The 23,870-nt window shown below is 40.4% G+C and overlaps 1 protein-coding gene across 1 annotated transcript in view; it reads right to left on the bottom strand.

Annotated features, from left to right (window-relative positions):
• Positions 1 to 1,324: 1,324 nt before the first annotated feature.
• The window catches only part of ANAPC5 (anaphase promoting complex subunit 5), a 38,414-nt gene continuing 15,868 nt past the window's right edge, over positions 1,325 to 23,870 (bottom strand). Inside the window, exons 6-17 of the mRNA XM_082667204.1 lie at positions 20,927 to 21,028; positions 19,852 to 20,042; positions 16,180 to 16,261; positions 15,455 to 15,544; positions 14,059 to 14,240; positions 12,873 to 13,008; positions 8,958 to 9,032; positions 6,423 to 6,544; positions 5,868 to 5,975; positions 5,637 to 5,784; positions 2,048 to 2,210; positions 1,325 to 1,650 (exon numbers count right to left, since the gene is read on the bottom strand). Coding sequence (XP_082523330.1) covers positions 1,439 to 1,650; positions 2,048 to 2,210; positions 5,637 to 5,784; positions 5,868 to 5,975; positions 6,423 to 6,544; positions 8,958 to 9,032; positions 12,873 to 13,008; positions 14,059 to 14,240; positions 15,455 to 15,544; positions 16,180 to 16,261; positions 19,852 to 20,042; positions 20,927 to 21,028 — 1,611 coding nt within the window. The 3' untranslated portion in view covers positions 1,325 to 1,438. The remainder of the gene's footprint in view (positions 1,651 to 2,047; positions 2,211 to 5,636; positions 5,785 to 5,867; positions 5,976 to 6,422; positions 6,545 to 8,957; positions 9,033 to 12,872; positions 13,009 to 14,058; positions 14,241 to 15,454; positions 15,545 to 16,179; positions 16,262 to 19,851; positions 20,043 to 20,926; positions 21,029 to 23,870) is intronic.

The raw sequence follows: 23,870 nt of genomic DNA, 5'->3' as shown, positions 1-23,870 counted from the left end.
CCAAAAATAAATAAATTTAAAAAATTATATATATATATATATATATATATATATAGGCCTTGTAATTTTACTTTTCACTGGGCCCCACAAATTATGTAGCTGGTCCTGGTCAGGTGTAATGATGTTTAGTTTTTATGTCACCCCATCTCTTGAACTTTCTTACACTGGGGCAGAGTAAGATCACTTCTTAGACTGGAAGGAGCTTAAGTACATTGACCAAAAATGACATCAGATTAGAGAATATATGGGAAGAATCGAAAGAAACTGATTAATAATGGTTACTTCCTGGGAGGAAGAATTACATCTTACTATACAGCCTTTAACAATATTTAATTTTTACCATCTACATATATAACCTTTCAAATAAATGTAAGGAAAGATTTTTAAACATCAACATACTAATTAGTGTCTTTATCTCCACACTGAGTCTCTTATTTTCAGAGCAGCTGTCTTTGGCCAGCAAACGCACCCTAATGAGTGGGAGTTGTTTTACACTGTTTCGAAGAGCTCTGGGGATAAATTATTTCCCATCCGAAGGTTTAAATTTAACAGAGAAAGAGCCACTGATAGAAGCTGCAAAATTTGGTTGGTTCCTGGTTGCTGTTTTGGATTTGAAACACGGGGATTTTTCTGTGAACACTGAAGGGTAAGATAAATACACAAACAGAGCAATAACTGGCTTCTGCAGGGTTGAGATATGTAAATTAGTGTATATTTGAGTGATAGCATCCACATACCTCTGAGCTTCAGACCCTTTCAACTTATAATCACCTCATTCATGATGAATTCCTTATCATCATCCCTGATTTATTAAGTATAGAAAAAATATACCCATGCAGAAGATATGAGAAAGCCAACACCCAGAAAGTGACTGAAACATGCTTCTTGTCATTGGTCCAAAAACCATAAAAAGATCTTTCCCATCTTAATCTCCAGTCAGGGACTGACATGTGCTTGCAAGTACACACAGACCCAACCCAAGCACCAGTCCAGCAGAACAAAACCGGGGAGCTTCCAAAGGAAAATCCAAGCCTCCGAAAAACCTGCACCAACCCCCTCAAGAGATCTACCAATACCCGAAAGAGCTCTTGTCTGAGCATAGGTGCAAAATGAATTTACACACTGGTGGAGAGTGTGCACAATTGCTAATAAGATATTGGCAACTTTGCCCAGAGAGAACATAATCTTTAACACTTGCACTAAGTTATTAATAAACCAGCCACTTATTAACAGAATGTTGGTATCCTTTGCTATCAAAAGAAAGAAAAGGGAAAACAAAAAACAAATACGTATATTTTAGCAACAAAATAAGACAAACTAATCAGAATGCAGTTTATTGATAAGACAGATATCAAATACATCATTTATATGGAGGGAGGGAGTATGAACAAGTCCAAAATCATCTACTCTGCACAGTGGTCCAGTGGGGATGTTCTCACTAGAGAAGATTTATCAAGGGCACCCCATGAAAGGGCAGGTCCTGATGCAGCTGCCGGAAGAGCATCGCACACCGGTTCCTCTCCTGGGTCTTCCCCAGGGTGTGGTAGAGTCTGGCCTGGAAGTAAACGACGTCTCTGATCTGCTCTTTGCAGTCGACCTTTGCAAAATAGTTCTTGGCTTCATTGAGGTTCTCAATGGCGGCCTCAAGAACTGATGGAAAATGGGGAAAATACCACACATATTTAACTCAATGCTTCACATATAGTTTTCGAAGCTTAATATCTATTTTTATTGATTTAACATATACCAGAAACTTTTACATTCTACTCTTTGAGAAGAAACAAACAAACAAACAAAAAAACACCACTAAGTCTTTAGTACTGATTTCCAGCCTCACACCTAGTTCTGTAGGGTTAAAATAACAATTCACTTGCCCTCAACCTTCATGCAAGTATGCAAGTGAAAGCACTTTAAATGCTGCATGAAATTATAACATATATTTGTGAACACTCAAAACTTAAATACTGTCCCAAGTTTAATGTCTTTTCTTCTTCTTTACAAGTTTTCTGTAATAGTATTACCTAACAATCTTTGTATGGTTTCCTACCTGCTGCTTTCTTCAGTGGCTCATAGGAAGCTGCTGAAGCCACCTGGCACTTGGCCACCAAGAACATGGCACGGCCTTTGTCCAGGACAGCCCCGTCAGCCAAGATGGGCTCAATGGCCATATGGAGAAGACTTAAGGCCTGTTCTGGGATTCCAAGGATGAGCTGAAAAAGAAACATCATGGTGCTATACACACCCACACCCACTGCCGACTACAGGAAGGGCTTCATTTCTGGCTCTTCTCTTCTGAATGGCAATGTCTGGCTTACTTTCTCCCTGACATGTACTATCTTTAATGTGCACCACACTCTTAGAAAACATAATGTGTGGCAATCGGTTTCAGGCTACAATAGATAAGGGAGGGAGTAATTATTTACATTATAGAAAGGTTTCTGTCTTTACAAAAATCTTTTACACTGATGATTCAAAAAGGTTGAACTAGCTGTATAAGAATCACTAGGAGAAAAGGAACTACTTTTAAGAAATTCAAAAATATATAGTAAAATAAACAAGGGTACACTAGAAACATCCATTTAACAGAAAATAAACAGTAATGGAGGAACAAGAAAAGATGTAAGACATATAGAAAAATATAGCAAAATAGAAGTAAATCCTTTCAAATCCATAATTAAATTAAATGTAAATGGCTTAAACTTTTCAATTAAAAGGAAGAGATTGGCAGAACAGATTTTTGCAAACATGATACAACTATATGTTATCTATAAGAGACTCACTTTAGATTAAAAGACATAAATAGGCTGAAAGTAAAAGGATAGTAAAAAAAGATATTCCATGCAAACCGTAACCAAAAGAGAGCTGGACTGATTATACTAATATCAGACAAAATAGACTTTAAGTCAAAACTGTAATAAGAGACAAAGAAGGACATTATATACTGATAAAGGGCCAATTCATCAAGAAGATACAACAGTTATAAACATATTAACACCAAACAACAGAACCCCAAAATATATGAAGCAAAAACTGACAGAACTGAAGGGAGAAATAGTTCAACAATAATAGTTTCAGAGTTCAATACTCTACTTTCAATAGTGGATAGAAACTTAACAGAAGATCAGCAAGGAAATAGAAGACTTGAGCAAGACTATAAACCAACTAGCCCAACAACAGCAGAACACATATTCTTCTCAAATGTACATGGAACATCTCCCAGGATAGACCATATGTTATGCCACAAAATAACACTCATATTTTAAAAGGTTTAAATCATACAAAATATCTTCTCTGACCACATGAAGTTAAATTAGAAAACAGTAATAAAAGGGAATCTGAAAAATTCACAAATATGTGGAAATTAAACAACACACTCGTAAATAGTCAAAGTGTCAAAGAAGAAATCACGAGGGAAATTAGAAAATACCTTGAGATGAACAAAAACACAACATACCAAAACTTATGGGATGCAGTGAAAACCTATAGGATACGGTGCTCAGAAGAAAATTTATAGCTGTAAAAGCAAACATTAAAAAATAAAAGAATCTCTGGGGCTTCCCTGGTGGTGCAGTGGTTGAGAGTCCACCTGCCGATGCAGGGGACACGGGTTCGTGCCCCGGTCTGGGAAGATCCCACATGCCGCGTAGCGGCTGGGCCAGTGAGCCATGGCCGCTGAGCCTGCGTGTCCGGAGCCTGTGCTCCGCAACGGGAGAGGCCACAGCAGTGAGGGGCCCGTGTACCACAAAAAAAAAAAAGGAAGTGAAAAGACAACCCAGAGAATGGGACAAAATATTTGCAAATCATATATCTGATAAGCGTCTAGCAACCAGAATATATAAAAACTCTTACAACTGAAAACTAAAATTAGACAACCCAATTTAAAAACGGGTAAAGGACTTGGACATTTCTCCAGGAACATACACAAATGGCCAGTACTCACATGAAAAGATGCTCCATATTATTACTTATTAGGGAAATGCAAATCAAAACCACAATGAGATATAACTTCACACTAATAAAATGGAAAATAACAAGTGCTGGCAAAGATAGAGAGAAAGTGGAACCTTCACACATTGCTGGTGAGAATATGAGATGGTATAGCCGCAGTGGAAAACAGTTTGGTGGTTCCACAAAAAGTTAAACAAAGAACTATATGACCCAGCAATCCCACTGTTAAGTATACCCAAGAGAAATGAAAACATATATCCAGAAAAAAACTTGTACATCAATGTTAAGAGCTATTTATAATAGTCAAAAGGTGGAAACAACCCAAATGTCCATCAACTTATGAATGGATAAACAAAATGTAGTGTATCCATCTGATGGAACAGTATTCCATTAGAAGGAATCTAGAACTGACTGACACATGCCACAACATGAATGAATCCTGAAAACATGATGCTAAGCGAAAAAGCCAGACACAAAGGCCGCACACTGTATGATCCCATTTATATGAAATATCCAGAACAGGCAAACCCACAGAGACAGAAAATAGATTAGCGGTTGCCAGGGGCTGGAGGGAGGAGGAAGTGGGGAGTGACTGCTTTAGAAAAAATGGGTCTGGGCTTTCTATTTGGTGTGGTGAAAATATTCTGGAATTAGACAGTGGTGATGTTTGCAAAATAATGTAGATATTCTAAAACCACTGAACTGTATACTTTGTGTGTGTGTGTGTGTGTGTGTGTGTGTGTGTGTGTGTGTGTTTTGCAGTACACAGGCCTCTCACTGTTGTGGCCTCTCCTGCTGCAGAGCGCAGGCTCAGCGGCCATGGCTCATGGGCCCAGTCGCTCCGCGGCATGTGGGATCTTCCCGGACGGGGCACAAACCCGTGTCCCCTGCATCGGCAGGCGGACTCTCAACCACTGCGCCACCAGGGAAGCCCTGAACTGTATACTTTTAAATGGTAAATTTTATGTTATGTGAATTTTATCTTAATTAAGAAAAAAAAATCACTGGGGAAGCTGGTAAGGAAAATAGACTCCTAGGCTCCTCCCCTAGAGATTCTGCCTCTGTAGGTTTGAGGCAAGGCCAGATATGCAGATATTTTTTAAATCTCCCCAATAATGCTGATGCATGGTTTGGGGAACCTCTGCTTTAGTTAGTAAATTCCTCCAGTAAGTTCAAAATTCATTCATTCAATAAATATTTATTAAAAAGCTACTATGTGTGGATCCTATTAGGTACCACAGGATATAGCAGGGAAAAAACAGTCCCTTCTCTCATGGTCTTTACATTCTACAGGGGGAGACAGAAAACAAACATAAAATACAATTTAACTTCCAAAACCTTTCAATGAACACATGACTTCCTCATTTCCTTACTCATTCTCTTGTTAAATCAAGCACAGCTCTGGGCCAGCTAAGTCATTAATATGATGCAAATGTCCTCAATGAAGAGGCGCATCCTCCTTAGTAAATACACAGCTCGGTAAAGCCAGCACCACTGGGAGGTGTCAGCTTGTCACCAAGTTCACAACTCCAGACTTCCATGGAGGGCTTGCACAGTGACACTACCTTCCCAGATTTCAATATTAAGAAGCAAAAGCTCATTACTACGCTTTTCAAAACCAAAGAGTAGTAACAGACTCACCAGTTCTTGAGCACAAATATGTGCTATAAAAACAGAGATCAGCTTACCTGGGCAAAAGCCAAGTTCAGCACTGTTTCAGAGGCCAAATGCTGCAACCGGTACTCCTTGGAGAGAGCCAGAGCCTGCAGGAGCACAGGCAGCGCGATGGTAGGGGAGGAAGATCGCCAGTACAGCTCTGCCACAGACAGCAGGACACTGCCCACAAAGAGGAAGGCATGGGATGACAATAACCAGCACAAAGTACCACCTAGGTGAGATGCACAAAAGCCCTCCCTTACCTGATCACCATTTCTGTATTCCTGATTTTCTGACAATGAATCAACAATTTTTGTAAAAGCTTGTGCGCCTCTGACATTTGGTTCTGAGCTTGTAGTACAGTTGCTTTTCTGACACAGAAACAAAATAAACACAAATGGTTATGTTGATGTTTTGCAAGGGTTGTAAGCAGAGTCACTTTCAGGTTTAGAATCTCTATTTCCTCAATTAGACTGTAATTGTAACCTCCCAAGGGGAATAACTGTGTCTGATATAATTTTTCTTAAAAGAGAAAAAAAAATTGTGTGTGTGTGAGCACATGTGTGCACACACACATACAAGCACACAAGAAAAAAGTCTGGAATTATAGATAGCATGTTAGTGATTATCTCTGGGTACTACTTAACTTTCTCCATTTTGTTTATTTGTATTTTCTAATGGTCTGTAATAAATAGGTAATAAATAGAAAAAAAAGTTTTTTTCCTAAGTTAATCAATTAAGTCACACACAAAACAAATAAGAATAAAGCCATTTGAGAACTACTTCATTCTGGGGTTGGAGTTTTCAAAATTTCTTACCTGTATACACCCTCTATGCTATTAAGAGCTGTGATTCCTGTAACAATTGAATCAGCCAAATGATATTTGCCATCATTCATTGCTCTGTCAAACTGTATTTTTTGATCACACAGCATCCATAACTAGTAAGAAAAAAAACACAGTTAAGAACAGAATGGCAGGGGCTTCCCTGGTGGCACAGTGGTTAAGAATCCGCCTGCCAATGCAGGGGACACGGGGTCGAGCCCTGGTCCGGGAAGATCCCACATGCCACAGAGCAACTAAGCCCATGTACCACAACTACTGAGCCTGTGCTCTAGAGCCCACGAGCCACAACTACTAAAGCCCGCGCACCTAGAGCCTGTGCTCCACAACAAGAGAAGCCACCCACCGCAAGGAGAAGCCCGCGCACCACAACGAAGAGTAGTCCCCACTCCCCACAACTAGAGAAAGCTCGCACGCAGCCAAAAAAAAAAAAAAAAAAAAGAACAGAATGGCAGATGTTCACCTCATTATTCAACAGAAATATAAAAGTATTTTCGCTTGCTTAACAAATATCCTTACAATTCACACACTTTTTTTTTAGATTAAAAAAATTTTTTTTAAATATTTCAAGTCTGTGAAAAAGCACTAAGAATAAAATAACAAAACATGTATAGCAACCATCAACTTTGTCAAATCACAACATTTTGCTTTACTTGCTTTGGATACTATTGCACATTATTGAGGTACTTTGCAAATTCCATTCTCCTCTTTCTGTTTTCAAAGGAAGCATTTGATCTGTTGTTTATCATTCCCATTTTTTTTAAGAATTTTTTTTAATGAGTGATCTATGACGATTGATTATTCATTCATTCATTTATTTACCGCACGGCATGTGGGATCTTAGTTCCCCGACCAGGGATTGAACCCAGACCCCTTGCATTGGAAGCGAGGAGTCTTAACCACTGGGCCACTGGGGAAGTCCCCCCAATCATGTTTTTATACTTTTACAAAATATTTACTTATCCTTAAACAATATATAGTATGAAAAAAAACAATATATAGTATGATCTTACATGTTTTTAAATTTTGTATAAATAAATAGCATCATACTGTATGCATCCTTTGACAACTTGCTTTTAAGCTCAACATTATTTTGGGGAGGCTTAAACATGTTAATACAAGTAGTTCTAGTTCATTCCTTTTCACTGATGAATAGTTTTCAACTGTATGAATATGCAACAACTTATCTATTCTTGTGTTGATGGGTATTTAGGTACTTCCACTTTCTCACTCTTCTGAACAGTGCTGCAGCAAACACTCCCCTACATCACCCCCTGTGCTGTGCAACAGTTACCCTGGGTATACAGCAAGCCGTGGGAAAGCTGGGCTGTAGGACATATGCACCTTCTCCTTAACACAGTGCCCATTTGTTCGCCAGATGGGTCACACCAGTTTACACTCCCCGCCGGCGGTGTATGACATGACTCATTGCTCCACACCTTCACCAACAATTGGTGGTGTCAGATATGTTACTTTTGGCCAGTCTGATGGGTATGAAATACCTCCTTATTTTTTCATTTGTATGTCCCTTGATCAATAGTCAGGCTGAGCATCTTTTCATCTCTTTATCAGCCATACATGTTTCTTCTAGAATGTGAGTTAAATTGTGTCTTTTTTTTTTTTTACTGTGCACCTTCTTAAAACATGCCTAGAACAGTAACCGAAACTGCTCCATCACATTAGCACTACCACAGAACCACGCTTAATTCTTTTTCCCCACAGCATCCTTGGGTGCTAGCTTCTATTTTGTTCGCTTACCACCTTTCCATCTGGGTACTCTGAATTCAGATCACAGCCAGCAGCAGTGAGATCCCAGCACAGCTCATAAGCAGACGGGCATTCACACCATATCTAATGAGGTGGGGCCAGCAACCCATGTGAACGGAAGCCCCCCTACCCCCAGCTCAGGGACCAACAGTAGGAGATTCCCAGGCCATGGTCTCTCATGATTTCAAATTCCCTAATTTAGTTAATACGAAACTTGGTAAGGGGAGGAAGAGAAAGAGGCCCCTCGTAATAGTTTTCTTGGCCCCATCAGAGATGGAAATTGGTGCAAAAAGGAACAGAGTGCCTAGGACTGCTTTATAAAGTTCATTCCCTCTGCATACATCTTGCCAAAAGGTTATTCAATTCTGGGAGGAAGAGGTTAAAGCTGCCAAGTAGGAGAAAACAGAGTAACAAAACGGAGACCTAATTCTTGATCTATCAAAGGACACTGATGATTTCTTTGCTTACTCCCATACAGTTAGAGGTATAGGGAATACTAATTTAAAACCACGAAGACAGGAATGAAAAAAGTACCCTACTTTAATCTTTTCTCAGAGGTTATTCCTCAGCCTTCTGGAACGCAGTTTACAGAGTCTCCTATGTTGACCTCAAAGCACGGACGTCACAGAAAGGAACCAAGACACGAGAGGCTGAGGGGAGACTCTAAAATACCCTATTTTGACAATAATGCAGTAAAAATGGTATTTTCAAAAATAAATCGATGACACACAAAAGGCAGGTTACCTGGGCATGCTGACTGTTAGGTGGGAATCGCTCCTTCAAGTGCTTTAACACTTCTGAAGCTGCAGCGAAACAGCCCTAAAATAGAAAGCCACGATTTGTTTAGCACGCCTGTGCTGACACCACACCTGCGATCCCACTCACAGGACATGAGTATGACTCACCTGTTCTTGGCGCAGCAGCCTGATGACCCTAGGCAGAGACTGTCAAGTATCAAGGGGCCATTTTTCTTAGGCTCTAATGTATTTCACTTGTACATTAAAAAAATTGTTTTTTAATTACACCTGTAATACATGTTCACTCTAGGAAAAAAACTTACGAAATACATGTGAACAACGAGAAAAAGGCAAATTACTTTTAATCCCACCAAAGATAATCACAGTAATTTCTCGGCACATATCCTTCTGAACTTCTCATATTCACATGAATATAAAACATATAAGTATTCCAAAAATAGGTATACATACCATTTTTGTAAATTGCCTATTTACCACATGGTAGGTACTCAATAAATATTTTTTGAATGAATGAATCTTTTCAGTGTCAACAAATAAATCTATACATCACAGTATTTTATTAGGTAAATAAATTATAGTCCAATCAAAATAATCTCCGGGCTTCCCTGGTGGCGCAGTGGTTGAGAGTCCACCTGCCGATGCAGGGGACACGGGTTCGTGCCCCGGTCCGGGAAGATCCCACATGCCGCAGAGCGGCTGGGCCCGTGAGCCACAGCCGCTGAACCTGAGCGTCCGGAGCCTGTGCTCCGCAATGGGAGAGGCCACAACAGTGAGAGGCCCGCGTACGGCAAAAAAAAAAACCCAAAAACTCCTAGTTTGTGATATTTTGATTGTTTCCAATTTTTTCCATTTTAAAAATGCTAGAATGATTATCTTGGTGGATACATCTTTGCATACTTGTCCAATTATTTCCTTAGGATAATACCTTAGAAGTAAAATTGCTGGGCTAAATGGTAGGCACTTTTAAGCTTTTTGATAGGTATATTACTAAATTACCATACAGAAATGTACCAAGTACTCTTTTTTTTTTTTTTTTTTGCAGTACGCGGGCCTCTCACTGTTGTGGCCTCTCCCGTTGCGGAGCACAGCCTCCGGACGCGCAGGCTCAGCGGCCATGGCTCACGGGCCCAGCCGCTCCGCGGCATGTGGGATCCTCCCGGACCGGGGCACGAACCCGTGTCCCCTGCATCGGCAGGCGGACTCTCAACCACTGCGCCACCAGGGAAGCCCATACCAAGTACTCTTATACCAGCATTCTACACCTTTCTCCTCCCCTGATATTTAGCTTCTTTGCCTATTTGTTTGATGAAACTGGTTATTTCACTGTGTTAATTTGAATTTCTTTAATGACTAGATTGAAATTTTTTCATGTTTTATAATCATTTATGTTTTTTCTGTGAATACATGTTCATGTCTTTTTTATACTCTTATATTGCTAGAATGTCTATCTTATTAAGCCCCCAAAAGCTTTTCAATTTGTCCCTATCCTTTGGTCAGGTAGTATATCTTCAGTCTATATAGAAGCTCAGTTAGACCACAGGTGAACTTCTATTTGAAGTGAATTAAGTCAAAAGTATACTGAATTATAATAAAAGATCATTAATCTTTTTATTCTTGTGATTTTAACTGGCCAGTCTTGCCAATTATTTTCATGACTACCATACGGAGTTGGGCGTGTGGATCTAGATGGCTGTCAAACCTTCAGGCCAAGTAGAGAGAACAGTGCACACGGCAGCACTCCCCCAAAACATTCCTATTGTGACCTGCCATTTCCTGAGGCTGGGAGAGGAATGTGACACGATGAACCAGAGTTACGCAGAAAGAGTAAAGGGGGCCGGATCTCTTAGCACTTCCTCTGGGCTGCAGGAGGAAGCTCACAAACAGCAGTTCAGACCCCATAACTTCCTTCTAGGTTCACCCAAGCCCCAGTCACCACCACAGCAAAGTGCAGCATCCAGTTTATCTAGAGATCAGTTTCAGGACACAACTGGAAGCACAACACAAAGGAAATAAAAGAGCAAATAGAAATTCATGATAAAACTGCCTTCTCCGCAGTTGGCCAAGCTTAATTTCATAGGTGTAAGTCTAACCTGTATAATTGAAAATGCGACAGTCATCAGCTCAGTGGGTTTATCTACATGGTCAATGTTCTGACACTAGAAAAGTCTTTCTAAGGCAGGTTGAGAAGAGGTGGGGAAAGAGACTGAATTGAAATAAAGTGGCCACTGACTGTCTTCTAGCTGTATAATTAGAGGTCTCCTAGCACATCCATTGGAGCCAGGCAACAATGGCGTCAGCAGGTCTTTCACATAAGCCCGGAGATAGAAAGATTAATACAGACCCAAAGAGCATGGTATTACCCCCAGAAAAAATCACAGAACTATTAACAACTGAACTTGGAGAAAGCTAAGGCTAAAGAATTGAGCCAAGACCAGATTTTCGTAAAGCGGTTCTCCATTCCAGGAGATGAAGAAATAATTTCTACCCTACATCACTCAAAGAGAACCAAAGGGAAGTTATTCCACTCTTTAAGCTTGGGGTCAGTGGGGAGAATCCTACTTGAAAAAGTCACAAGGGGACACTGTAAATGGGTGGATTGTATGGCATGTGAATTCTATCTCAATAAAGTTGTTGGGGGAAAAAAGTCAACGTGAGGCTCGTACCAAATGCCTAACTGAACGTTCACTGACTCATTTATTACAAACGCTCCACTTAACCAAGGCACCAGCAGAGGAAAAGAATCCACGTTAAAGACGTTCCAGAACCACTACGAGGGGGGAAAAAGACCAAGAAAGTGATTAATGTGCAACATTCCTGGAGGAAAGCAAACAGCAAGAGCAGCTGGTCTGCTGTTTTAATGTCAGAGAGCTCAGGCGCTGCTTCCCAGATACAGGAAGATAGCAGCTGATGGAGGTGCAGGCAGACGCCATCAGCCAGAGCCCATCCATGCCCTTTGTTTACACAGCCACTTAGAGGATTGTAAAATGCTAAAGTATGTCTAGTAGAGGGAAGTATTTATAGACTTCTGAAAGGGGTGGAAACCACTCAAAGATTTTAGGATGCAGATTAAGGAATACTGAGTGTTAGGATGCAACCTAACGATCATTATTATACCACAAAGAGGTGGAGAAAATAATATGATCAAGGAAATGTGCTTATAGCAAGGCAGCAAGTTAGTTGGAGGGCTTTAGATAAGAGCTTTCCCTGACCTTTTCCCATGGAAGAAGATACTTTTGAGCAAAGGGGAAAGGAAGCCTAGAGCATCATGAGAGACCCTTTAATCAATCCCCTATAAAAAGAATCGTGTGAAATTACTTGGGCTGTAAGTAAAGGTAATGCCCTATTCCAACTATCTTTCTTTGGAGTCAATCAGACTTGGGTTGAAGATCTGACACTGACATTTACTGGCTGTGGGTATGGGATTTAGCTCCCTGGAGCTCAGTTTCTTTTCTGTGAAATAGGGGTGATGATAAAGCTGACCTTACGAGGCTACTGTAAGGAATCAGGAAGATGATACATGTAAATCGCTAAGCATAGGGCCCGGCACAGGACAAATGTACAACAAACCTTGGCTATTGTCATCTTAGCTGTACTCTTATTATGTTCTTCCCTTTCCCACAAACAAACACAGCTCTACCACCCTAAATTTCAAAGACTCCTTTTTATTCCATTTGGTACATAGAAACAGCTGACCTCTCACTCTCTTCCCTGATGCCGAAAGAGATCCCAAGTTCAACAAACGTTGCAGACTCCACACCCAGTCCATTTCTACTGGTGGGATTTCACCCTTCCAACCACTTGCATCCAACCAGACCCGTCCAGTGCTTTTCTCAAGCACTAGAGGACAGAAATGGCGGGGCCTACATGGCTCCAGAAGCACAGGGCCCGGCCACCTGCCCACCTGCTCCGCGTGCAGCTCGGCGAGGTGGCCCAGCGCCACAGCAAACGATTCCGTGTTGTTCTGCTGCACACCTGCGTTCACCGACTCTAGGCTGTTCATGCTCAGCAGCAGCTGGGCTTGCTGCAGGGCCATGGTGCTGGGGAGGAGACACAGGAAGCCCCATCAGTCAAGAGACACAGGCTGCCCTCAGCCACACCCTACAGTTACCTTGGGTGGAAACAGGAGGAAGCAGGCTCTGGCTTCCGGGGAGCAGCTGCCTCCCAAAGCCAGTTCTCCTGTCCTCGGGACGAGGAGAGCAGAAAAGCATCCTGGATGTGCAGCCCCAAAGAAAACGTAGTGGTTATGGCACAATTGGGAGCTCCAAGCTCCAGACCGCCCCACTGCCTCTAATTTTCCCTGTGGTCACAGTATGTTAATTAGTTTTCACGGGTAAATTCAGACCTGATGCCATCCTGGCACTGGCTGCTCTGACAGTGGAAGCAGTGGCTAGTGTCTGCAGCTGTTTCAGACCACATCGTGCCAAAAATTATTTCAAGTACAAAAACAAGACTGATAAAATAGGCACTTCCTTTCATGACTGAATTCCTAGAAGCAGCATATTGTCTAGGTGAGGTAGCTCCAGGACTAAAAATCTGGTTCAGAAGTTTACTTCCAGGCTACAGGAGGCTAAATGGGAGTTACACACAGAGCTGGAGACAGTCCAGAGAATACACCCTGGGCAACAGGGAAGCAACTTTCTTTACATAGCAGCTTTTGGGTTAAGGGGGTGCTCGGCTTGAGTGAGTGTGGCCCATGCCTCCTGGCCAACAGGAAGAGAGGTTCCCATCTCAGAGTGCAGGGCCGTGGTGCTTGGAGTCAGAGGACCTGGGCTTGAGTCTGGGCTCTGTCGCTTGTTAATTCGTTTGTGATCTGGGGCAGATCAGATTTGTGAACCTTGTCCTATGCATCCTGGAATGGAGATCACCCCCCAGTTACCTCCCAGAGCTGTTGGGAGGAGTAAATAAAAATGCGCATAGGAAAAATCTTTGCAAAGTCTGTGCAAAGTAGAAAATGTTTTAAAATTCTAAAGCGCTTTCTTTAATCCCCTGTACAAACAACCTCCATCCATTTGGCCTTCACAGAACCCATTTGCTGGCTTCAGCTCATCTATAAAAGGATTCGTGCCCTCACAGCCTTGAAGACCCACCTGCGGCCGTAGAGTCTCCAGATGGCTGTTTTCTGTGCGATGCTGATGTCAATGAGCTCTGACAGGCTGTGTTTCCAGTGCAGGAGGTCGGAGTCCTTTAGTGCATCCATAAGTTTGTTCGCGGTCTTCCCAGCAAAAGCTCTCTGCTGAACTAGGGACTGTATTCCCAGAGAGGCGAGGTACTAAGGGGACAGACATACGCACGACTCATGATAGAGATTACGTGACAAAATTTTGTTTTGCTCTTCAGAAATTTGGCATATTTCATTTCAGCACATGCACAATGATAGCACTATTTAAAAAGAAAGTACCTGTAAGCCTGACCCTGACCCGTATGCGATATGTTCCTGAAAAACTGGGGATGGAAGAGAGGGTAATAGTACAATGGGAAGAGCCAGGGCTTTGAAATTAAATGGATCTGGACTTAAGCACTGCCTCTGCCATTTATCATGTGACCTGGGGCCAGTCACTTAGCTTCTTAGACAAGCCCATCTGTAAAATGGGCATCACACCCATCATAAAGAATTATTTTAAGGATTAAAATTAAATAGTATATATCAAACAGTGCTGGGCACATTATGTGGTAGGAGATTAAGAAAGGCTGCCTATTATGAGCATAATTATCTTTTCATTAACTTCTGGTATAATTTTCAAGGATGAAAGCTCAACTAAAAAAAGTCCACTTAAATCCGTAACAAAAATTGTGCTTAAGAAGTCTATCATTTATTTTTAAATTTTTTTTAGACAGAATAAGGTTCTTTGAGCAATAGTAATCTAGATTCTAACAGTCATTACTATTTCATGTGTAGAGACTATGCCCTTTCAATGCCCCTCAGTATTTGTCATCGAGGAATATAATTCAGGTCCTTCCCTGCTACTCAAAATGAGAAAGGACAAATCTGCTGGTCAGGTCTACTGGTTCCTGGCTTTGTTTATTATTTCAAATAAGGATCAGCAAACTTGTTCTGTAAAGGGCCAGATAGTAAATAGTTTAGGTTTTGCAGGCCACAGTTGGTCTATGTCGCATATTCTTCTTTGTTTTTTTTCCCCCAACTATTTAAAAATGTAAAATCCATTCTTAGCTTGAGGGCCATACATAAGCAGGCAGTGAGCCAGATCTGGCCCATGGGCTGTAGAGTTTGCCAATCCCTGGTTTAAAAATAAGCCTTCCCTAAAAATTTTCTAAATAAATATGTGTAAGTTAGTGTTGATAATAAACTAAACAAAGATCTCATCAAGTTGATAAATGCAACTTTCACAGATGTTATTAGGATAAAGGGAGCAGAGAGAAACACATCAAGAGAATTTAGTGGTTTAATAATTAAGGTCACATGAAACTACCAAGAATAAAACCATACCATTTGTTTAAACAATCTCACAGAAAGATGAGCCTTACCGGTAACCCAAAATGTACAGCTTTCTTCACAGAATGTTCTAGAAGAACATAGCTATCGGATCTCTTCTGTCCCAGCACATAAAGCCAGCTCTGGCAAGAGAAGTCATCAAAATGTATCATAACAATAATAATGGCTAATGTTCTGTTGAAAGCATCAGCATGGTTGTAAGAACAAATTAACAACAGACAAGATAAATCCTCTAAAATACACTTTCACAAATTATAAACCTAAATGAAACCCATCAAACATATTAAAACCATCAGACTGAAATAATCAAGCCATTTATCTTCTTCACCTCTGAGAGCAGTGAGTGGCAAATGTTCCAGAAAAAAAGCATGAAGCCCCCATATGGCCTGTAACTGAGAAAGTGAAATGCTCAGGTGGTTGCTGAAGTCTGTGTTCTACTTGTGCTTGGTGAAGATGCTTTGACAGGACCAGGTCTTATCCAGTTACCAGTATTGCAAACACCTTTGTTAATGCCAACACTTGATGCGGCAGCTTTGCATGGCAAGCTGCATTAAAACTTGTAGACAAGAAATGCCTCCAAAGTAAAATGGACATCAAGAATTAAGAAACATAAATAAACATGGGTTGCCTTTCCTGAATTTCCCTGACCCCCTAACTAGTTTCCCACCACTGCTGAGGACCTCCCAATTCAAACGGGCCCTTTCGAAAGCCAACTCAACCCAAAGGCAGAACTTCCAAGACAGGAAGGTGGCCTCACCAAGCAATGCTGGAGACACACGTGATCGTTGGACTCCTGGGCAATCCTAATCGCCTCCTGCAGGGCAAGCTCTGCCTGTTGACTAATGACAGACTGAACATTAATAACTCATTAACAACCACAAACATGTACAAGCAACAGTAACAGGAAGTCATCTGTACGGTAATTCACCAGCGTGCACGCCTCTGGGTTGGAAGTTGAAACCACGGGCTTATTCCCTCAGAGGCACTCCCCTCCCCCAGCGGTAAGAAACAGTAACAGTGGAGATACAGAACATGTCCCTTCTAAGGTGGACTTCTACTAAAAGGGACATGAAAGAATGGCTTTTCTTCATCCCAGCTCCTAAGATTTTTTTTTTAGTTGTCTACTGCTGAGGGGAGGGACAAGGAGAGGATGTAAGATTTTACTTTCCATTGCCTTCGCTTCTGCATCATTTGAAAATTTTTTTTAACTATGGGATCTGATACTTTTATAATTTTTTTCAATACTAGTTTTTAAAAGTATTTTGAGGATTTTCCCTTCTGAGACGTCTTCTTTCTGCTCATGTGGTTCCCCTCCCTCTGGGATGTGTCCCCCAACCTCGCAACTTCTGTGGAAACTCAGCCAACTGTTCTTGGCCCCACTGGGCCTTCGCTTCTGAAAAAGCCCACAGAAATGCTACCTGCCTGCGGTGCTTAATTAAATACTACTGTGCACCACCCTCTATTTATTTAATCTGTGTTAGTTTTATTTCTTCAACCTGCAGAGGGCACAGAAGTTCTATAAATACTGGAGCACTGAGGATCTCAAAAAAGAATCAGAAATTCTATGGGTAGCACTTACATAGGGAAAAATTAATGTCAAATTTTCTATCAACACGAGCAACAGCCTCACACAATCAATTAATAGCTGAATTCTTCCTCAATAATTACCTGTTTGAATAAAGAAACCAGATACATTTTTACCTATTTTACATTTCTTTTAAATCCCTTTTAATGCTGAGAGGCACCAGAATATAAGCTATTTGAAAGCAGGAAGCATATCTTTACACACAGGCCCTCAATAAATATCAGTTGATTTAATTTTGTTGAACATCTGATGACCAAATAAATAATGTTACATTTAGAAAAAAGGTTTTTGGGAGAACTGTATAGATAGTATGCTAAAACAGGACTAAAGAAAGACTATTTTTCTCAGGTAGGAAGAAAAGGTAGATTACCAACACAGAAACTTCAAAGTTTCTGGCAAATCCTTAAAGAACCTACGGTTTTCCATTGCTGCTAATCAGAAAAGCCTCTGATAAAAATTTTCAGTAAAAGAGCAAGAGGCAAACTGGTTGTAAGGTCTGAAATGCATTGGCTGTCTACCGTTCGCAAAATGCCAGAGCAGAAAGATCTGTAGCCTCTAAACAACAGCTTCCTATGTCATTCAGTGTAAAAGCCAAAGTCCTTACTCGGGCCTACAGGACCCTAAACTCTCTGACCCCTGCCACCTCTACAACCCCGTCCTCCTCTATCCCCCCTTACTACAGCACTCTAACCGCACTACTTGCTCCTCCTCAAACATGCCAAGTAAATCCTGCCTCAGGGCCTTTGAACTTGCTGTTCTAGCTAATAAGGACACTCTTTCTTCAGATAATGCACAGATTACTCACTCCCTCAATTCCTTTAAATCTCTATTCAAATATTAAGTTAACAGAGGTAAGGGAGGGCCAAGTTGCTACCTTACTATTTAAACAGAAATTTACAAATTGACAAATAAGTGATTTGTGTGTATATCTGGAAGAAGAGTGTTACTTATGAAAACAATAGTACTCCCCATCATCACTCTCTAATCTCTTATCCTGACCTATCACTACCTGATTCATTATAATTATGTTTAGTGCTGTTTATTATTTATCTCCCCCACTGTAAGCTCCATGAGAACAGGGGTATTTTTTTTCCTCTTTTTTTTCACTCCTGATCCCCAGCACCTAGAACAGTGCCTAGTACATAGTAGATGCTCAATAAGCAACTACAAAGATTTTCAAGAAATCTTCACAATCCTATTAGCTAAGTGAGAAAGATTTATACAAGCCCATAACTCCAGGACTAAAAATAAAGAAGCCTGGAGTTGAGTAAATCAGATATTAATTAGTAATTAATTCCATACAGTTAGCTGCCTATCCACTGATAATATTGTAAATATAGAGAAATTCATCAACAGATTAATTACTTGTATCTAGCAGACTGCATACAAATTTCCAAACCCTAGGGCAAGCTGTGTGTAACACAGAGATAGGTTACTGGCAAATATTACAAATGGTGCTGCTATTTATTATGAGTACATAAAACATGAAAGGCCCTGATCAAAGAGGTTATTAAAGCTGGGCAGAAAAAAAGAAGTTGACTCTTAAAAGATAATATGGAATCTCACAAAATCATGAAGTTCAGAGTACCCTTAAACATTTTTTGGTTCAAGTATCAATCTGACACTTGGATTCCCTTAATGTCACCCTTGCTGCACACATGAGCACTCTGCTGACACCTTTCTCAGAGGGTTCCATACAAGGAAACCTCCTCCTTATAAGGAGCAAAAATGTTTTGCCCTTTAACTTGCACTTACCAGCTCCCTATCTTCTCTAGTAGTCACACCCTCGATCAATCTAAGCCCTTTTCACATGACCTTCACTACAGGAAGATGTCAAACACATGCTTGGCTAAATCATTTCTTTTCCAGGCTAAACATTCTCACATCCTTCCCACACTATTTATATGACATGGCTTTGAATGCCTCCAGTAAGGCTGTCCCCCCAACAAGCTCCAGCTTGTCTATGTCCCTTTTAAAATGTGACAACCAGAAGTTAATAGAATTTCCTGGTTGTTGCCTGGGCCATAGAGCAAGGGGTAGAAGTCTCAATTCTTGAATTTGGAACACTATACTTCCATTAACACACTCTAGTCTCTATTCAAAGATGCCTGTGGCAGAAACCATATTTTTCTTAAATGGGAAAAAGCCACAGGGGAGGCAGAGAGACTCTTTCAATTAGTAATTTCCTACCTTTTCACCATTATTCATTCACATTATTTCATTATTTCCAAAATAGCCTCCATATTTTGAAAGCTTTTATCCTCTTAAGTCTTTACTAAATAATAACTGATCAATTTCCAATTTTTATTTATTAAAATCACAGGCATATCTTAGCAATGGCATAAGTCATTGTCACGCACTGAGCTGCCTGAATTCCAACCAAAAGCACAAACGTGACGTTCGGTAAGCCACGCAGTCTTTTATGCAGTAAAGATACAACTTCCTTTTGGCTTTTTGAAATACTGAAAATAACTTTTACATCCCCATTATTACCTCTGAAAAATCCTGTTGGGAATCTCTGGCCTAATGACCTAATTTCCTTTTAATTCAGTGGCCGTTATTCTTAGAAGTAAAGAAAGAGGCCGTGTACTTGTATGGTAATGCTAAATAGTGACACCAGGGGGCAGACTCTTTGGGCAGAAGGTTTTCATTAACTTCTGTTCACTGCAAAAACCTTCCTTCTTTAGAAGTTATTGACAATTCCAGGTTGAACAGGCTCTTTCTTTTCTCCTTTTCCTTCTTCTTTTTTTTTTAATACAGCATATTAAAAAGAAAATACATCTCAATTAACATTTGAGAGATAATTTCTTCAATTTCCGCATGAACAAAAGTCTATAAACTTACTAGTGACCAAAGCGGCAGTGCAGGGCAGCCAGGTTCAGAGCAGCGTATCTCAAGCTCCGGCCATAGCCCTCTTCCCCATTACTTTTGCTTTCGGCTCCAGTAAGAATCAGGCGGTCAAAATAATGAAGGAGGCTGTGTGTTGAACTGAAAACATCTTGGACCCGGAGGTTGTTTAAGTAGCTGAGGTAGTGCTAAAAGAAGAAACAATCAACATATTTTAAATGCTCTGCTTCCTCTTGTGTAATAATAATTCAGAGAGTTCCACTGGCTGCAAACACCTGTGTATCCCCTACCATTTTAACAAGATGGTCATAGTTTAGCTTAATCTTTTCCCCACAGGCAGGGTTAAATAGGCTTAAGGTACATTAGCTGGTTTGGGTACACTTTCCCCCCAGAAGGTGTACCCAAACGAAAAAAGGGAATTCCATTAGAATTTGTGTCAGAGTTTTATCCTGAATATTCATCCACTATGCCACTGGTTATATTAGGATCCATGGGTGATACGTGAGGATGGAGGGGGAATCACCTAGCTCAGGCATTAAGGAACAGTGTGAGTACAAAACTAAAGATCTTAAAACTTGAATTCAGAGCTTCCCTGGTGGCGCAGTGGTTAAGAATCCGCCTCCCAATGCAGGGGACACGGGTTCAAGCCCTGGCCCGGGAGGATCCCACATGCCACAGAGCAACTAAGCCCATGCGCCACAACTACTGAGGCTGCGCTCTAGAGCCCACAAGCCACAACTACTGAGCTTGCATGCCGCAACTAATGAAGCCCACGCATCTAGAGCCCATGCTCTGCAACAAGAGAAGCCACCACAATGAGAAGCCCACGCACCACAACAAAGAGTAGCCCCCCGCTCGCTGCAACTAGAGAAAGAAATCCCCCCGGGCCAGTAGGGGTGGAGGTGGGAGGGAAAGCTTTGCAACCTAGGCTGAGTCCTTTAAGTGCCAACAACATGATTTCTTTCCAAGAACCTGGGTCATTCGGCCAATCCTCATTTGCACGACTACTCAATAGGAAGAACAGTCTTGTCCCTGCTTTCCAACTTAGCAACAAATTCTGGAAAAGACTCACCGCTTCAGCAAAATCAGGATTAAATTTCAACAAGTTGTTCAACTCTTTCTGCAAAGAAGCTGGAGTGAGGGCTTTAGTCTCATCATTCTTTAACAAAGAAGCCTGAAATTTAAAAATGACTACTCAGTAGAAAGAAATGACCAATAAACATATGGACATGTATACTAAATAGCATCATCTGATTACTTTTTTTTCTGCACCTACACTCTCCTCTTGACCATGCAGAACACTGTTTCCTCTTCCTGGAATTCTAAGCTTCCCAACGACCCATCCACATAGTCTTCCATGCAAACTCCTGCTCAGTCTTCAGGGCCCAGTTTAGATTTCAGCCACCTGCTTCTATCACCTTCTAAACTAGGTAAGGTCCTGTAAGTACCGACATGCTCCCACAAGCACCCTGCACTAACCCTTCCTGCAGTACTTATCAAATTATATTAAAAGTACCAGCTGACCCCACCCCCAGACTGTAAGTGCCTTTAAGGCAGGAAGTATGTATATCCAGCCTGGCAAAGGGAGATGCACACTTGCCCTACTCCTGGTTATCTGTTTCATATGGATGGTACCAGCAATGATTATATAAAATATGTAGAAAATGACTTCTAAATTAATGATTAGTACTTAACTGGGTTATGGACTCTTCAATTTTAGCTAGACAAATTTTTCTTTATGAATAATAATAATTTCTAATTATATTTGAATTCATTATATCATTATAGAAGATTCCAAAAATATGGAAAAGCATACAGAAGAAAACAAAAATCATCTGTAATCCTTCCACCCAGAAATAACACTATTTTTTTGTCAGTGTATCTCATTCCAGTCTTTTTTCTGTGTGTGTGTATGTATGTGTTTATACATATATATACGCATACTTTTTTAACAAAGTTAGAATATATCATTTTATTACCTGCTTTTTTCATGTAATAATATATTATAAATTTGTCTCATCATCAAATGGGCTTTGAAACTACAATTTTTTAAGCAAAAGTATTAACCCTTTGTCATACGTATTGCAACTCTTTTTCCCGTTTTGTTGTTTGAGTTTTAATTTTGTTAGAACATGTACTGACATGTAGATGTTTTTCATTTTTATGCTGAAAAATCAAATGATCTCCTACGTGTTTTCTTCCACAGCTTTTCTGTTTAGAAAGTCCTTCCCCACCCAGAGATCAGTTAAAAGTTAATATGTAACATTCACAGAGGGATGGACAGGATGAAAAGGCAGAGGGCTATGTACCAGATGAAGGAACAAGATAAAACCCCAGGAAAACAACTAACTGAAGTGGAGACAGGCAACCTTCCAGAAAAAGAATTCAGAATAATGATAGTGAAGAAGATCCAGGACCTCGGAAAAAGAATGCAGGCAAAGATCGGGAAGATGCAGGAAATGTTTAACAAAGATCTAGAAGAATTAAAGAACAAACAAACAGAGATGAACAACACAATAACTGAAATGAAAAATACACTAGAAGGAATCAGTAGCAGAATAACTGAGGCAGAAAAACGGATAAGTGACCTGGAAGACAGAATGGTGGAATTCACTGCTGTGGAACAGAATAAAGAAAGAAAAAATGAGAAGAAATGAAGACATCCTAAGGGACATCTGGGACAACATTAAACACAACAACATTTGCATTATAGGGGTCCCAGAAGGAGAAGAGAGAGAGAAAGGACCCAAGACAATATTTGAAGAGATTATAGTTGAAAATTTCCCTAACATGGGAAAGGAAATAGCCACCCAAGTCCAGGAAGTGCAGAAAGTCCCATACAGCATAAACCCAAGGAGAAACACACCGAGACATGTAGTAATCAAATTGGCAAAAATTAAAGACAAAGAAAAATTATTGAAAGCAGCAAGGGAAAAACAACAAATAACATACAAGGGAACTCCCATAAGGTTAACAGCTGATTTCTCAGCAGAAACTCTACAAGCCAGAAGGGAGTAGCATGACATACTTAAAGTGATGAAAGGGAAGAACCTACAACCAAGATTACTCTACCCAGCAAGGATCTCATTCAGATTCGATGCAGAAATCAGAAGCTTTACAGATAAGGAAAAGCGAAGAGAATTCAGCACCACCAAACCAGCTCTACAACAAATGCTAAAGGAACTTCTCTAAGTGGGAAACACAAGAGAAGAAAAGGACCTCCAAAAACAAACCCAAAACAATTAAGAAAATGGTAATAGGAACATACATATTAATAACTACCTTAAATGTGAATGGATTAAATGCTCCAACCAAAAGACACAGGCTTTCTGAATGGATACAAAAACAAGACCCATATATATGCTGTCTACAAGAGACCCACTTCAGACCTAGGGACACATACAGACTGAAAGTGAGGGGATAGAAAAAGATATTCCATGCAAATGGAAATCAAAAGAAAGCTGGAGTAGCAATCCTTCTATCAGATAAAATAGACTTTAAAATAAAGAATGTTACAAGAGACAAGGAAGGAGACACTACATAATGATCAAGGGATCAATCCAAGAAGAAGATATAACAATTATAAATATATATGCACCTAACATAGGAGCACCTCAATACATAAGGCAACTGCTAACAGCTATAAAAGAGGAAATCGACAGTAACACAGTAATAGTGGGGGATTTTTACACCAACGGACAGATCATCCAAACAGAAAATTAATAAGGAAACACAAGCTTTAAATGACACGATAGACCAGACAGATTTAATTGATATTTATAGGACATTCCATCCAAGAACAGCAGATTACACTTTCTTCTCAAGCGCGCACAGAACATTCTCCAGGATAGATCACATCTTGGGTCACAAATCAAGCCTCGGTAAACTTAAGAAAACTGAAATCATATCAAGCATCTTTTCTGACCACAACGCTATGAGATTAGAAATCAATTACAGGGAAAAAAACATAAAAAACACAAACACATGGAGGCTAAACAATACGTTACTGAATAACC

The sequence above is a fragment of the Grampus griseus genome (genome assembly GCF_964374135.1).
Source record: "Grampus griseus genome assembly, chromosome: 12".
NCBI lineage: Eukaryota > Metazoa > Chordata > Mammalia > Artiodactyla > Delphinidae > Grampus > Grampus griseus.
The sequence above is the reverse complement of the archived record's forward strand: the minus strand, read 5'-3'. Positions and strand labels throughout refer to the sequence as shown.